Consider the following 18,043-nt stretch of genomic DNA (forward strand, 5'->3'; position numbering starts at 1 on the left):
ATTGTAAGTGAAGTCCAATGGGACAATGAAGCATGCATGTGAGCAGAGAGCTACGGATTCTTCAGTCTGCAATTCTGTGCTTTTCCATTTGCACATAGTCTTAGAGATGCCCCAGGACACAGAATTCCAGTAGACTCTTGTGTGGGAGTCCAGTAAGACTCAGACTGAGTACCAGGTAAGTGTGTTACACCTACAACTGAGTGAGCATGTGCACAGGGGAGTGAGAGAGAAAGACCATGCTTTCCTTTCAAACCAAAACTTGCTTCAAATGCAGAAGAAGGCAATGGTGTTTTAAGAAAGACAAAGGGCCAAGGATTCCTATCAGATCCTTTCTTACTCGTGTTGCTTCTCTGGATTAACTGATCACTTATGCTGAAAATGATGACACAGAAGGAAAGTAAAAGGTAGGGCTACCGGTAATATAAAGATGAACGGCAGATTTGTGCTACTAATTTAACATTTCCATTTTCTTTACTCAGAACAACACTAAATAGTAAATTTAAAACACCGTGAAAAACCGAGACCGCTGAAAAAAGGAAAAGCTTCCCATTTTAGTACGTTTACCGGCCCTTTTTTTCCTGCCTTTTGAACAAGGGGTCCTGCATTTTCATCTTGCACCAGGCCCTGTAATTATGTTGCCAGTCCTGGTGGTAGGAAAGAGAAAAGAGACAGTATAGGGCAGCGATCACCAACCTTCTCGGCACCAGGGACCAGGGGCCGGTTTCGTGAAGACAATTTTTCCACGAAGCGGGGCGGGGTGGGGTGAGGTGGGGGATGGCTCAGGAGGCAATGCGGGCGATAGGGAGCTGCCGATGAAGCTTCGCTCACTCTCGCCCTGCTCACCTCGTGCTGGGCGGCCCTGTTCCTAACAGGCCGCGGGCTTGTGTCCGCAGCCCGGGGGTTGGAGACCCCTGGTATAGGGTGCTAAATTCTAAGTCCCAGAAGGTACTGGGATGGAGTTTGATGTGCAGAGTACAGAGAGGGATCAACCCTTGTGGGCAGGATTAGGCAGAGTGAGCTGGGCAAACAGATATAGGCCTGACAGGCCTCAGCCAATCCCCAGGGAAATAGGCGGGCCTTTACGCACCTCCCTCCGTCAATCATTGGATATGGGCACCGCTGGAGGGGCGAGCTCTCGTGAGAGGCAGCTCTGCGCAGGTGAGGGGGACCCTGCGGACACTGACAGCTGATGTTCACCCTGCAGCTGAGGCCCTCCAGATGGCACACCTCCGTATTCACCAGAGTCCCGTTCTTGTCCTCCACACTGAGCACTGTATGGGATGATATCTATCAAAGGGACATCAAAAGTTGTCTTTCCCCTTTCACTGATTTAAGAAACCAGACAACGTGCTATAGTAGATCTGATGCTAGGTTAATAATTATATCAGAGTTTGGAGTACTGAAACATAGTCACAACGAAAATGCAGAGAATGATAACATAAACTACCCGGCTGAGTATATAAATTTAAATTTAATTAAAATATTGCAGAACTTTTTCTAAAGCATGAGCTAACTGCAACAGACTTATACTAGTTTTAATTCGGTACAACAATAACAGGAAACTCTACGATGTTTCTTAACATCCTAAAGATTGCTAGACTAGTACAAAAAGTCTATTATTTTCTCCTAACCACTAGGCCTTCGATTTAAGTGAATAATGATTTCTTGGATATAGCCTCAGTATCAAAATAGTTAAGTTATCCTTAGCCCAGGGTTTCTCAGTCGAAGCACTATTGACATTTCGGACCTGATAATTCTTTGTCCTGGGGGCTGTCCTGTGCGTTGCAGGATGTTAAGCAGCATCACTGGCCCCTGCTCAGAATGTCTCCAGACGCTGCCAAAGGTGCCCCCGGAGAGCAAAGTCAGCCTGTTTAGGACCACTGATCTAATCAACTATCAAATTCTGCTATCCTACCTTATACATATCTTTCAAACGCTGCCACGGAGCTCCATTGCCTTTATCATTTATCATTCATGACAACACTTCTCTCCTGGACTGCAGCCAAAACCCTCCTAACTGATTTTCCTGAATTCACACTTGGCTGCCTTCAGTATATTCTACACTCCATGGTCCAAGTGTCCTCCTCACTAGAGCACAAATCAGATCCTGATGCTTCAAACTTTTTTTTTTTCCCGTTGCGGAGCACTGGCTCCAGACGCGCAGGCCCAGCGGCCATGGCTCACGGGCCCAGCTGCTCCACAGCATGTGGGATCTTTCCGGACCGGGGCACGAACCCGTGTCCCCTGCATACCATAGTTTCCATGTATGCGGTGCTCATTAAACATTGTTCAAGGTTCAAGGTACGAAAGGAAGGAAATTAGGAGGGAAGGCAGGCTGAGAGTTGCTAGAGAAGTCACTGGAAGATAAAGAAGTGAAATGGTTGAGTAGCAACTTCAAGAACGTGAATGAGAAAGGAAGAAGAACAGATGGCATCTATGTAGGAGCACGTGGCTAGATACGGTACAGTAGAGGTGTGAAGAATCTGAGCTTATAAGCTGAGAGAAAGAATTAGTAAAAGAGAGATGCAGAAGTTGGAAATGTGGAAGAACATAGGACAACTAAGAGGAAAGCACCCCAAATGATAATAAGATATTTTGGTGTTGTAAATCATAATCTCTTCTCTCCACTAAATTGTTTTGGGGGGTTTAATATTTGTGGGACTATGTTTATTTCTTGTGACTTTTTTACCTTGTTCTGTTATTTTGTTTTCTGTTTGATGGGTTTTTTCCAACTGATCTGAATAGTCATATCAAACTGTAGGTATGTAAAATTCAGAAGTAACACCTGAGATTCTTGCCCACACATGTGAGTAGGCTTGTCAGAGGTAAAATTTAATAACCACATACATATGCTTCTTTTTTTAATATATAAATTTATTTTTTTATTTTTGGCTGTGTTGGGTCTTCGTTGCTGCGTGTATGCTTTCTCTAGTTGCAGTGAGCAGGGGCTACTCTTCATTGCGGTGCGCGGGCTTCTCATTGCAGTGGCTTCTCTTGTGTGGAGCATGGGCTCTAGGCACACGGGCTTCAGTAGTTGTGGCATGTGGGCTCAGTAGTTGTGGCTCATGGGCTCTAGAGCAAAGGTTCACTAGTTGTGGCGCATGGGCTTAGTGGCTCCGCAGCATGTGGGATCATCCCGGACCAGGGCTCGAACCCGTATCCCTTGCACTGGCAGGTGGATTCTTAACCACTGTGCCACCAGGAAAGTCCTGAAATATGATTCTTAACATAGATATTGTGTTTGGTAACAAGATGTCTTGAAGAAAAAATATGTAAGCAATGCACATTAACGAACAGAGGGAGTAAATAAATAAGAATGACTACTTTAATAGCCTGCACAACTTTAAGCTTATATAAATTTTATGTGCAAGGAAGCATCATCAGTTACAAGGTAAGAGTGAAATATGATTTTTAAATGCCCTGGATTATAAATGGTAGCATTGTCTGTAAAGCAAAAGCCAGCAAGCAATATAAACGTCCATCAATAAAAATGTTTTAAATAAATTATGGAAACATCCATATGGTGAAATTTTAAGCACCTACCTTTCAGTGAGGTAGAGCCATATGTGCTGATATGGAAATATTTCCAAAAGATATTATTAAGCAAAAAAAAAGTTCAAAACCGTGTGTATAATATGATCCCATTGGTGTAAATGAAAAGAACATGCTTTATATATGGACATAAGGTTTTTAAAAATTTTTCTGGACAGATCTCAAGAAACTATTTATGAGATTAACTTTAGGCAGTGAAACAGGGATTCAGGAAGTGAGGAGAAAAAGGCTTTATCTTATATGTTTCTGTATTGTTCGAATTTTTACCTTCCAGATGTATGGTTTAACCTTTAAGCATATTATTTAAATCAAAGAGAAGGGAACACTCCCAAACTCATTTTATGAGACTAGCATTATCCTAATACCAAAACCAGAAAAGAACATTACTAGAAAAGAAAACTACAGGCCAATATTCCTGATGAGTATAGATGCAAAAATTCTGAATAAAATACTAGCAAACTGAATTGGCAGCATATTAAGAGGATCATTCACCAGGTTCGAGTGGAATTTATTCCTGGGATGCCAGGATGGTTCAACGTACACAAATCAATCAATGTGACACATCATATTAATAGAATGAAAGAAATGAATTGTATGATCATCTCAATAGACACAGAAAAAGCATTTGACAAAATTCAACATCGATTTATGATAAAAACTCTTAACAAATTGGGCATGGAAGGAACATATCTCAGCATAATAAAGCCATAAGTCACAAGCCCACAGCTAATATCATGCTCAATGGTAAAAGGCTGAAAGCTTTTCTTCTAAAATGAGGAACAAGACAAGGGTGGCCACTCTCATCACTCCTATTCAACATAGTCCTAGAAGTCTTAGCCTTGGCAATCAGGCAAGAAAAATTAATAAAAGGTATTAGAATTGGAAAGGAAGAAGTAAAATTGTCTCTATTTGCAGATGATATGATTTTATATATAGAAAATCCTAAAGACACAACCAAAAGGCTCTTAGATCTAATCAATGAACTCAGTAAGTTGCCGGATATAAAACTAACATACAAAAATCAGTAGTGTTTGTATACACTAACAATAAAATTTCCAAAAAAGAAATAAAGAAATTGATCCCATTTACAATAGCCTCAAATACAGTAAGTTTAACTAAGGGCATGAAAGATCTCTATGCTGAAAACTACAAGACATCAGTGAAAGAAACTGAAGAAGACACAAATAAGTGGAAAGATATCCCATGTTTGTAGACTGGAAGAATTAACATTATTAAAATGTCAACACTATCAAAAGCCATCTATATATTCAATGCAATTCCTATCAAGAATCCAATGGCATTTTTTACAGACGTAGATAAAACACTCTTAAAATTTATATGGAACCACAAACGACCCTAAATAGCCAAAGAAATCCTAAGAAAGAGGTATCACACTTCCTGATTTCTAACTATAATATAAAGCTGTACTCATCAAAACAGTTTGGTACTGGCATAAAAACAGACACATAAACCAGTGGAACAGAACTGAGAACCCAGAAATAAACCTAAGCATCAACTAATGTTTGAAAAGGGAGCCAAGAATATTCAATGGAGAAAAGACAGTCTCTTCAGTAAATAGTGCTGAGATAATTGGATATTCACATGTAAAAGAATAAAACTAGACCCATATTTTAGACCACTCACAAAAATTACCTTGATATGGATTTAAGGATTAAATATAAGACCCAAAACTATGAAACTACTAGAAGAAAACATAGGAATAAAGTTCCTCAACATGGGTCTTGGTAATGATTTTTTGGATATGTCACCTAAAACACAAGCGACAAAATAAAAAATAAACAAGCAGGACTACATCAAACTAAAAAGCTTCTGCACAGCAAAAGAAACCATCAACAAAGTGAAAAGCATGGGAAAAAATATTTGCAAACCACGTATCTGATAAAGGGTTAATATCCCAAACATACAAAGAATGCACACAACTCAATAGTAAAAAAAAACAAATAACCCAATTTAAAAAATGACCAAAGGACCTAAATAGACATTTCTTCAAAGAAGATATACTAAAGACCAACAGGTACATGAAAAGATGCTCAACATCACTAGTTGTTAGGGAAATGCAAGTTAAAACCACAATGAGCTATTACCTCACACGTGTTAAAATAATCATCATCAAAAAGATAAGAGATAACAAATGCTGGTATGGATGCAGAGAAAAGGGAACCCTTGTGCACTGTTGATGAGATTGTAAATTGGTACAGCCACCACAGAAAACAGCAGGGATAAAAATAGAACTACCATGTGATCCAGAAATAGATCCAAAGACAATGAAAGCACTAGCTAGAAAAGATATCTGCACCCCCATGCTCATAGCAGCATGATTTTTAATAGCCAAGACATGGATGGATGAATGGATAAAGAAGGTGTGGGATGTATATACAATGGAATATTATTCAGCCAGAAAAAAAAACCGAGCAAATCCTACCATTTGCAACAATATGAACAGACTTTGAAGGCATTCTGGTAAGTGAAATAAGTTAGAGAGAGAAAGACAAGTACTGTATAATCTTAAATATGTGTGGAATCTAAGCTACAACCAAGCGCATATAAAAAGAGATCAGACTTATGGTCACCAAGGCGGGGGGTGGGGAGGGGAAGGGAACTGGAGGAAGGTGGTCAAAAAATACAAACTTCCAGTTATAAGCTAAATAAGTACTAGGGATGTCATGAACAACATGATGACTACAGCTAACAATGATGTATGATATATAGGAAAGTTGTTAAGAGAATAAATCCTAGGAGTTCTCATCGTGAAGAGAAAAGTTTTTATCTTTTTTCTTTTCTTTCCTTTTTATTGTAGTTATATGAGAAGACGGATGTTAGCTGAACCTATAGTATATGTAAATCAAATCATCATGCTTACAAACTATTATATATAAAATAGATAGACAACAAGGTCCTAATGTATAGCACATGGAACTAAATTCAATATTCTGTAATAAACCATAATGGAAAAGAATATATATATTCAGTTATATATATATATATATATATACACACACACACACATATAAAAAATTGAATCACTTTGCTGTACACCAGAAACTAACACAACACTGTAAATCAACTATACTTCAATAAAAAAAATCATGCTGTATGCCTTAAAATTATATAGCGATGAATGTCAATTAGTTCTCGATAAAACTGGAAAAAGAATTAACTGCCCAATAGGCACTGATCTTCTGAATTGACAAGTCACCGTGAAGGCTGCTTTCCTTGTCTCTGTCTCCAGTTCTCTTGGTTGCTTCCTGGTGTGCCACCCTTTTCTCCTCTGAGCCTATAGTGCTCAGGTATCCTCCTCTCAGCCTCTCCCAGGAACCTCTGAAAACAGGCCTTTGCTGCCAGCCACAATCCTCTTTTCTGGTTCCCAGCTGCCCTTCTTATAGAAGCACTAAGCTCACTTCCAGAACTTTCCTTCCATGGGAATGATGAAAGCTTCCACATGTAAGAACAAAGATGAAAGAGATGCCTTTTAACTCTATGACCTCTTCACTCCCAGAACACAAGATCCATAATCCAGATGGGAAAAAAATCAGACTCAACCATCATATTATTTTAAACAAATCTACAGTTTATTTTGACACATAATCAACGAATCCTTATTGTAGCAAAAACAAACATCCTGCTTCTTTCCTGCATTATCTATTTGTTATGGGGGGTACATCGATGCTTTTATTTATTTTTATTTTTTATTTTTGTGGTACTCGGGCCTCTCAACTGTTGTGGCCTCTCCCATCGTGGAGCACAGGCTCCGGACGCGCAGGCTCAGCGGCCATGGCTCACGGGCCCAGCCGCTCCGCGGCATGTGGGATCTTCCTGGACCGGGGCACGAACCCGTGTCCCCTGCATTGGCTGGTGGACTCTCAACCACTGTGCCACCAGGGAAGCCCGATGCTTTTATTGATGATGCTATCAAGTGAAGATATGTAGTGCAAATCAGTTTCTTTGGCTGCCAAGGGAGTGTTGCCAGAGAAGAGCAACAGAGTTCAATTTGAATGAAGGCACCTCTAGAGGAGAGAGCTAGCACATGCAGATTTCAAGTGTGGCTTTATTCCAAATGTAAATGAGATGAATCATCTCAGTGTACACACGTTTAACTTAAGTATAGTCAAGGCTATGCCCTTGGGTAAAAGGAAAAGAGGAAACACGACCAAATGAGATGAGAGAATCCCTGTATTTATGCTCTTTCTGTCCTTCAACCTAGAAATCAGCCTCCACTACCACAGCCAAGTGCAAAATGAAGCAAAAGAAGTTAAACTCTAGGCTTTAAGCTTCCAACGGCTCAGTATTCTGGTGAGCCAAGATGTGTTCAAGGACTATTTTGAGCTTATATATTTGTCCTTTGTGAGATGAGCTGCTTAGGAAAAGAAATGTCTGGCAGAGCCATAATATTTAGCTGAAAAATGTCCTAACACTCCAGGTTTATGTGGCAGAGATTATAGGAGACCACTACCCAGGACTTTTAAGTGTCAGAAAATCACATTCCTTGCAAAGAAAAAGATATCCGATCAGTCAAAGGAAACACACACACATGCACAAAACATATATTTACACATATATTTTCACAATGACAGGTTCAGAACTAGAACGAAGCCGACTTAGAAAAAAAGACAAGCCAGGTCATCTGATAATAAATCGAGAAGAAAGTCCCACCTACCTGGTTACTGCCCGGGTGCAGATGGTAACAAGGAAACAGCCAGCCACAATCATCCAACCCCATCCTCCATCCGGTGGGGAGGTAGACCGAGCTCTATTTACTTTTGCCATGGTTTCAGTTCTTTTTTCTTCTTTTCCAAGTTACTCCAACAGCCCAGTTATGATCTTGGAAGGGTCTGCTGTCCAGTGATTTCCTGTTGGCATTCAAGACTGGTATAGAATGCTACCTGGAACATGGGTTACTGGCCATCTAAAACCAAAAATCAGGACATAGTTGTATTTTATTGCCATATCCAAAGACAGTTTTTCACTTGGTAAAAATGATTATTACTTTCCTGTTAAATATGATTATTTGTTAACTGTGAATAGTGGCCTAGTGCAAAGACCATTAGTTGTCCTTGGAACCTCTCCCCCTTCTTCTTTTTTTAATAACAGATCTTCTCAACTTTTAGCCAAATCCATGACGACAGTTTGGATACCATACCTTGAAGGTAGATGTGGCAACGTGGTTTAGTCTAGACTAAAGGGATATGAGCAAAATATTACATGCCACTGCGGGTTCCTCAGCTCAAAGGCAAAGGCACTTTCTTAAGACTTCCGCCACCTCCTTTCTCATAGACTGGAATGTGGATATGGGGATGAGACAGTTCCAACCACACAGGCCCAGACATCGCCCAAGGGGCTGGCAGAGCTACAGGACAGAAGGAGCCTGGGTCCTCAAACGACTCTGTGGGGAAGAGGTGCCTCTCCAGCTCCCGACTTCACACACCCCTCACTGTTACACCAAAGTTAAATAAGCCTCAGCTTTATTTGAGGCTCTCCATTCTGGAGTCTTTCTGTTACAACAGCTTAGGCTATGTCTTAATTATTATACTGAATGATTCTGACAGTAACTGCGTTGGCCTTTCTGACCAAGAATGCTTTAATTCTTAGATGGAAAAAATTGAAGCAAGAAGAGAATGAAAAATAAGTGAAACAGAATAGAAAGCCCAGAAGCTAGCACATAATAATTCAATACAACTAAATAAGGAAGCAAAGAGGGATGGGGAAAAAAAGGATTATTTGCTACCTCCCATTACAACTCTCCATTTAATTCCTTTTTTAAAAAAATAAACTTATTTATTTTTGGCTGCACTGGGTCTTCTTTGCTGTGTGCGGGCTTTCTCTAGTTGCGGTGAGCGGGGGCTACTCTTCGTTGCCGTGCGTGTGCTTCTCATTGCAGTGGAGGATGCGCTCCAGGGCACGTGGGCATCAGTAGTTGTGGTGCATGGGCTCAGTAGTTGTGGCTCGCGGGCTCTAGAGCGCAGGCTCAGTAGTTGTGGCGCATGGGCTTAGCTGATCCATGGCATGTGGGATCTTCCTGGACCAGGGCTCGAACCCATGTCCCCTGCATTGGCAGGTGGACTCTCAACCACTGCGCCACCAGGGAAGTCCCTCCATTTATTTCTTAACCTTCTAGATAGATCAGAGTTAAATGTAAAAAAGAAGTCATTTAGAATCTAGGAGAAAACATATGCAAATAATTATCTAACCTCTGGATGGGAAAAGGACTCCCTGAGATGCAAAGTAATGTTAACAAACCAAGGGCAAATTCTGTTGATTTGTCTAAATTAAAATTTAACATGTCTATACACCAAAACATGTAATAAATAAGACCAAAAGGTAAACCATAGACTTGGGGGAAAAAAAAAGCAACACATGATTCAGAGAAGTAATATCTGCAACATTAGTTCATTCAACTACCAACACTTATGGAGGATCTAATGTGTGTTAGGCATTATTCTGGACACCGAGGATTCAGTGATAAGCAAGACACACACAGCTCCTTGTGGCAGACAGTTTCTAAGCTACCCCTACGGTCTCACATCCTGTTGTTCTTGTCCTTGTGTAATCCCTTCCATTGAGTGTGGGTGGGACCTGTGACTTGCTTCTAACCAGAATATGGCACAAGTGATGACACATGACTCCCATGATTAGGTCATGCTGAATAAGACTCAGCCTTGCTAGTCGACTCACTCTCCCACTGGCCTTGAAGAAGCAGGCTGCCGTGTTGCACACTGCCATGGAGAAGGCCACGTGGCAGGGAACTATGGGTAGCCAGTAGGAGCTGAGGACAGCCTCAAAAGCTAAAGTGACAGCAAAAAGCTAAAGCTCTCAGTCCTACAACAGAAGGAAATGAATTCTGCCAACATGCCAAGTGAGCTTGGAAACAGACTTTTTCCCTAGTTGAGCCTCCAGTTGAGAACACACTCTGGCTGACACTTTGATTGCAGCTTTGTGAGACCCTGAGCCAAGCCAGCCAGGCCCAGCTAAGCGCGGCCTGAATGTGGTCCCACAAGAACTGTGAGATCAAGTGTTTCTTATGGTATACTTCGGCATGTCAATCAAGCTTCTTAATTACAGTTAGGGATGAACTTTTTAAGAGACTAAATCAGAGTTTTAACAGGTGATTTTTCCACTGGATTGAGCCAATCACCCAATTTGGGGTACAATTTTATAATGATCACCAGAAGAAATTTTAAATAATATTGATTAAACGAAACATCAGGGACTTCCCTTGTGGTCCAGTGGCTAAGACTCTGTGCTCCCAATGCAGGGGGCCCAGGTTTGATCCCTGGCCAGGGAACTAGATCCCGCATGCTGCAACTAAGAGTTTGCATGCTGCAACTAAGACCCAGCGCAGCCAAATAAATAAATAAATAAAATGAATATTAAAGAAAAAAAAAAGATCTGCTCTTTATAAATAAAACATCATTTCAAATATGACTAAGCATGCATTGTTTGGTGACCACAGACCACACACCACCTGGTAAATCATGGACAAACCAAACTGTCTAATAAAGAAAAATTTACTTTAAAACCATGACTTTCTCAAGAAAATGGCTCCTGTGTGCCGCAACTAAGACCCAGCGCAGCATGAATGAATGAATGGATAAATAGATAAAATTAGAAATACAACAAGGGATGCAAAGTTGAAAAAATTAAAAAAATAAAAGAGACCCCAGAGAGCTACTTTGCCCCTTCTGCTGTATGATGTCACAGTAAAAGCATGGCATCTATGAACCAGGCAGTGGGTTCCCACCAGACACTGAATGTGCCAGCTCCTTGATCTTGGACTTCCCAGCCTCTAGAACTATGAGAACTAAAGGTCTGTTTAAGCCACCCAGGCTGTGAGATTTTCGTTATAGCAGCCTGTACCAGCTAAGATATCTAAAACTACAGATTTCCAAGTCGTCTTGAAAAACTGAGAGCGCTAAAGATACCGGTCTGGCATTCCTTCTTGGCAGCCATCAGCTGGAGTCAAGTATGACACCCTTCCTTTGGATAACGCCTGTACAGCCCCTTCAGCCTGCCCCTGACCTCCTGTACTGTCCAATCCCTGTGCTGTTTCACTCATGTACAACACCTGCCTGACTCCTTTAGGCAATAAGATCTTCCACTTCTGCCTATACTGTGTTGCCATAAATCAAAGTTTCTTGAACAGCCATACGTGAGTCATGTTTATGGCATGCTTGACGTCTAGCACTCCGGCAATTGCAATAGGACTAGCACTGGTGATTCTACCAGCGCCCGCGGACAAACACACACAATGTCATAACTCACTGATTGGACACAAACATGTGTCACGAAATGATAGGATCGGTTGTACAAGTGAAAAAGCCAAAGCTTAGAAAGCTGACTATAGTCCTAGCCTCTTCAGAGTTTTTTCTGTTAGAATAGTCCCCAAGGTTAAATTGTCTTCAATGTAAGATTATAAAGCCATCTACCCATACGTGGACAGTGTGAGACCGTCCTCGGTCTGTGCTGCCCAGTGCTGTTGAAAAATTCTGAGACAGGCAGTGCTATGCAACAGCCCTTTGGAAAGCAACACAGGGCAACGGATCAAGGATTAGAAAGTTATTCATACTCTTTGAAGAGTAATCTCAGTTCTGGGAAGTTATCCTAAGAAAACAATTTAAGAGAAGCTGAACACTACTGGCAAAATAAATAATAGCTGTGCTATGAATAATGTAAAACCGAAACAACCTAAATGCTCAACAACTGGGAAATGTCTAGAGAATTATGATACGTCAAACAAATGGGATAATAGACAATCCTTTAAAATTATAAAGAAGAAGAAAATACTGTAATATGGGAAAACATTTATGATGCAATGCTAAAGCAAAAAGGGGACTCTAAAATTGTGAGTACAATGTGAGGGAAGCTATGTAAAACTTCTGTAAAAGATGTATACTTGTAACTCACAAAGAATGGGGAGAATATGCAAAAATAAATTTAGGTGGGATGGTATAATTAAGATTCATTTTCGGGCTTCCCTGGTGGCACAGTGGTTGAGAGTCCGCCTGCTGATGCGGGGGACGCGGGTTCGTGCCCCGGTCTGGGCGGATCCCATGTGCCGCGGAGCGGCTGGGCCCGTGAGCTGTGGCCGCTGAGCCTGCGCGTCCGGAGCCTGTGCTCCGCAACGGGAGGGGCCACAGCAGTGAGAGGCCCGCGTACTGAAAAAAAAAAAAAAATTCATTTTCAAAATTGCATTCTATTCTGAAGAATACTATAATGGTGGATACATGACATTATACCTTTGTCAAAGCTCAGAACTGTAGAACACAAAACGTGAACCCAAATGCAAACTATGGACTTTAGTTAATAATGTATCAATCTTTGTCCATCAATTGTAACAAATGTACCACACTAAGCTAAGACGTTAATGACAGAGGAAATTGGTGGGGGAAGGAGAAAGGGTACACAGGAACTCTTCGTACTTTCTGCTCAATTTTTCTGTAAACCTAAAATTTCTTTAAAAAATAAAGTCCATTAATTAAAATAAAATCGCATTCAATACCATTTTATATATAATTTTCTGAAATAAATATTTCAGGTTACTCCTGCAGTGTAAATAATGAGCACAAAAATCTCTTTCGTATAGTTTCTCCAGGACTAAAAATAACCATATTATTTACTGACGCTGCACATTGAAAATTAGGTGGGGCTTCCCTGGTGGCGCAGTGGTTGAGAGTCCGCCTGCCGATGCAGGGGACACGGGTTCGTGCCCCGGTCCGGGAGGATCCCACATGCCGCGGAGCGGCTGGGCCCGTGAGCCATGGCCGCTGAGCCTGCGCGTCCAGAGCCTGTGCTCCGCAGCGGGAGAGGCCACAACAGTGAGAGGCCCGCGTACCGCAAAAAAAAAAAAAAAAAAGAAAATTAGGTGATTATCCCATAGAAGACACAGGGAAGGTAACAAGCCTTTGGCAAAATAAAATGTTCTGTTTCTTTAAAAGATATTTAACATCATTAATTTTTACCTTGCCTCCGCTATCCCCAGATGATTCCATTTTTATTTGTTTCAGTTAGACAACCTCCTTTGGCATTCCCACAACTTATAAGTTCAGAACTGATTGGTGAGGGTCTCTCAAAAAAACATAATTGCATAAATCCAAATAAAAATTGTTAAGTAACAGCATAGTGAGCAAAGGTATGTTGTAAGTTAGAGTCAAGCTGGGTAAAGCACAGAACAAGGAACATCCTCACACGGTTCCAGGGTGGGGAGAAAGGACTTCTCTGAAAGCATCAGTATGCGAGACTGTTACTAATAATTCCTCATGAATAGTCGCCCTTGAGCCTCACAAGCCTCAGAGATGGGCACGATTTCCCCCCTTTCCACGGTGATGAAGCTGAAGCTCTCAGAAGTAAAGGGACTCACCTGGCAACGCTGTATCTGAGTCAAAATAGGGATAAGTAGCTCTGGTGGATTTTGGACAGTATACTTGCCCATCTGCCCTCCAGATTTCAAAATTGTCGTTGGGCATTTCTGTCAACAAGCCATGGTAAAGCTTAAGCACTCATTCATGTGAGTGACCATGACCAAAGGAAGCAGGGGGTGGGGTGGGGTAGCAGGGGAGGTTTAACCACCAGCTTAACTCAGGGGTGTACGGCTGCTCACAAAACATGTGAGTTTCTTTCAAAACAGGTCATGTAATAGATTTATATGTATTCAGAAGAGATGCACAGGTTAAACAAGGCTAACCTAGTTTCCCGGAGACTTTGGAGCAGCCTGTGGTCCCCTTAGAACATCAGCCTGAGCCTCTTGTAAATAATTAACCCACCTGATATGACACAAATATAATGGAAAAGTCTTCACTGAGTTAAGAGAATACCTACAACTATAAGCAAAGAAAGTACATTTCCATCGTGCAATTCTTCATTTTAGTAAGCAGCCTTCCGTTTATTTTATTTTGACATCCAACCACTAAAATATAATTGCATTCTGCATCTCATTTTGGCTTCAGGAAAAACAATTTTTGAAACCAAAGAGGCTCTATATTAGGATGTTCCTCTAAGGTTACTCCTTAAACAGTACAGGTTGGGATATATTTTCAATTTCACTTTGTCCTCTTTGCTTTCAAAAATCTAATCATGTGTAAAAAAATTCTTGCTAACAGCCGATCACCTTCCAGTAAGGCACTCCATTTGTAGGGCAAATCTTTCACATTGCCCTCAGTATAGTTTTCTGAAGTGATCCCTTCTATCAGAAAATCTACACATTTCTTACAGTTAGTATGCAGTTGGAGAAAAGGCACTTATTTGGGTGGGCTCCCAACACTGTCTTTCCATTGTTCTTTCCTTCCTTGATCCTTTCTGCTTATTTCCAGTGCCTTAACCTTTAGCAGTATCCTTACTTTTTACGTTGGTTTGCAGACAAAAGAGAAGTAGAGGTGTGTGGCAGAAAGATACCAAGAGTGGGATTCAAGACTACTGGGTCCAAGTGACATTACTTAGTCGTCTGATCCTGCGTGAATCACTTCCTCTCTGCCACTATTTCCTAATCTGTAAAAACAGGGCATCAAATTACTGATGTCTAAACTTTAAACCAGTTGGCTGATTGCTAAGTATCTCTTCCCCAATATCTAAGATACCTGGTAGACTATGCTTATTGTTTATTTCTCTGTGGAACAAGGAAAAGGGTCCCATCCAGAATAAATCCACTTATAAGTAAGAAGTCACAGTATTGTGTTGTAGAGGAAGTTCTCACCACACAGAAAGGGAGAGCAGAAGCCTACACCAAGAGAGGAAGGGGACATTTTTTTTAAAGGAAGGGTGATGAGCTGCCCAGATATCTCAGGGACCACGTCTCCCACTCCCTACAGCCTTGACCAGGGGTAGGTATGTGATAGAGAGAAGACATAGGAACCTGAGCAGTTGAGGGGGAAGCTGCAGTAAGAAGGCCTGTGCTGTGTGTCCCATGGGTAACAATGGGAAGACACTGCTTCGCTGGGTGCCTTTGGCCTGTGATGTGTCTGGGCAGAGAGAAAGCCAAGACAGTGTCCACCGACTGTCCCTCACCGCCAATCTGGCACAGGAGTGATCTGAGGCTCTCTCATGTTCTCAGTAGAAGACAGCTAAGAGATGAGAGGCAGGGCTGGGGCCAAGGGGAAAGTGACTCCGTGGCCAATAACCTGAGCCTAATGGAAATCATGGCTGATCCTCAAGAACTACAACAAAAAAGGTGAGGAATTTCCCCACGTGCTGGACAGTCAGAGAGTACAAACTACAAGTTCCACCAGCAGCAGATATGTCATCACAGTGCACAATGAGGAGAGAAGCCACTACCTAGAGACCACCAAGATGAGTTTCATCAGCAGGACGCCCAGTGACCAATACTAGGGACAGTTCTGCTTAGGCCAATGAGAATTCACGGATCTGCATGCCAACCACCTCCGCCACTGTTACCATGAGGTCACATGGATTCTCCCCTAAACCAACCACTCATACAGGAGAGGGAGGGATGAACACAATACAGGGGAAAAATGACCTTTATACAGAAATCAACCTTCAATTTGGCTGCTTATTGATTCCAAAAAGACTGAGCTAAATGAAAGACATTACTTTAACCTTGCAAAACCTGCTAGAAACTTTTTACATTGAGGTATAATTTACATACAATAAAACACACCCATTTTAAGTCTACATTTTGATGACTTTTGATAAATGTACACACTCATGCAAAACCACCACAATCAAGATATAGAACATTTTCATCACCCCAAACATTCCCTCACGCTCCTTTGCAGTCAATCTCCACCAACCTCAGCATTGCGTTACCACTGGTGTGCTTTCTGTTGATGTAGATGAGTTTTGCCAGTCAAGAATGTCGTAAATACAGAATCACACAATATGGACTATTTTGCTTCTGGCTTCTTTCACTTACGACAATCTTTTAAAATAAATTTATTTATTTATTTTTGGCTGCATTGGGTCTTGGCTGCTGCACACGGGTTTTCTCTACTTGCAGTGAGCGGGGGCTGCTCTTCGTTGCGGTGCTCGGGCTTCTCACTGCGGTGGCTTCAGTAGTTGTGGCACACGGGCTCAATAGTTGTGGCACACGGGCTCAGTAGTTGTGGCACGGGCTCTAGGTGCGCAGGCTGAGTAGTTGTGGCACGCAGGCTCAGTAGTTGTAGCGCACGGGCTTAGTTGTTCCGCGGCACATGGGATCTTCCCGGACCGGGGCTCGAACCCGTGCCCCCTGCATTGGCAGGCAGATTCTTAACCACTGCACCACCAAGGAAGCCCCTATGATGATGTTTTGAGATTCATCCAGGTTGCTGTGCATACCTGTACTCGATTCCTTTTTACTGCTAAATAGTAATCTGTTTTATGGATATATTACAATTTATTTATCTGTTGATGGACATTAGGATTGTTTCCGATTTTTGACCATTATGAATAAAGCTTATGTGAATATCTCTATACAAGTCTTTTATGGACATAGGTTTTCACTTTCTTGAGTAAATACCTAGGAATGAAATTACTGTGTCATATTGTAAGTGTATATTTAACTTTAGAAGATCAACATGGCTGTATGATATTACCGTAACACATTAGAGCTCCAGTGTGTAATGGAGTCTCATTGTAATTTTAATTTGTACTTTCCTTACTACTAATGATGTTAACCGTTTTTTCATGTTTTATTAGCTATTCATATATCTTCTTCTGTGAAGGCTCTGTTCAAATATCATGCCCATTTTTAATTGGGTTGTTTATCTTATTATTGAGATACAAGAATTCTTTGTATATCCTCGATACAAGTCTTTTGTAGATATATGTATTGCAAATATTTTCTCCTATTCTGTGGTTTGCCCATTCATTTCCCAATGGTGCATCTTGAAGAGCAGAAACTATTAATTTTGGTGAACTGAAATTTATTATTTTTCCTTTTTAGTCAATTGTATTTCTATACATTAGTAGTTGTTGCTGAAACTCAGCCTCTGTTCACCGGTGCCGAACAGAAATGCAGAGACAGAGTTTTGGGTGAAGCAGAAAAGAATAGCTTTTTATTGCTTTGCCAGGCAAAGGCGGCCACAGTGCGCTAATGCCCTCAAAACTGGGTGTCCCGCCCTAGAGGAGGTAGCGAGGAGTCTTATAGTGTTCAAGGAGCAGGGCGTGATCAGCACGTGGATAATTCTTGGATTGGTTGGCGTCAAGATGAAATTTGAAGCATCATCAACCTTCTGGTTTCAACCAGTCTAGGGTCTATGTTCTTGCAGTCAGCAGTTTTCATCTGGTGGGGGTCTGCTTCCTATAAAATCACCTTAGCAATGTGTGTCAGGCCTTATCTGTAGCTTTCAGGGAAAGCTACAGTTCGCCAGCCCAACAGCTATTCTTTGTTTCTACATCTTCACGTTTCCCAATCATTAACTCTTGAGTCAGACTTTTACTTCAAAAGACAAGGACACAGGGGCTTGTACACAATTTCATAGTGAACAAATAGAAAGTGGAATTTAAAAATACCACTTTACATTAGGCATTTTCAAAAGCCATGAGA

General features: G+C 41.4%; 1 protein-coding gene across 2 annotated transcripts in view; it reads right to left on the reverse strand.

Annotated features, from left to right (window-relative positions):
* Positions 1-18,043, reverse strand: part of SLC16A12 (solute carrier family 16 member 12) — an 88,561-nt gene that overhangs the window by 15,011 nt on the left and 55,507 nt on the right. For both annotated transcript variants that reach the window (XM_033404859.2, XM_004279427.4), the window contains exon 3: positions 8,228-8,476. In XM_033404859.2, coding sequence (XP_033260750.1) covers positions 8,228-8,337 — 110 coding nt within the window. In that variant the 5' untranslated portion in view covers positions 8,338-8,476. The remainder of the gene's footprint in view (positions 1-8,227; positions 8,477-18,043) is intronic.

The sequence above is a fragment of the Orcinus orca genome, chromosome 14 (genome assembly GCF_937001465.1).
Source record: "Orcinus orca chromosome 14, mOrcOrc1.1, whole genome shotgun sequence".
NCBI lineage: Eukaryota > Metazoa > Chordata > Mammalia > Artiodactyla > Delphinidae > Orcinus > Orcinus orca.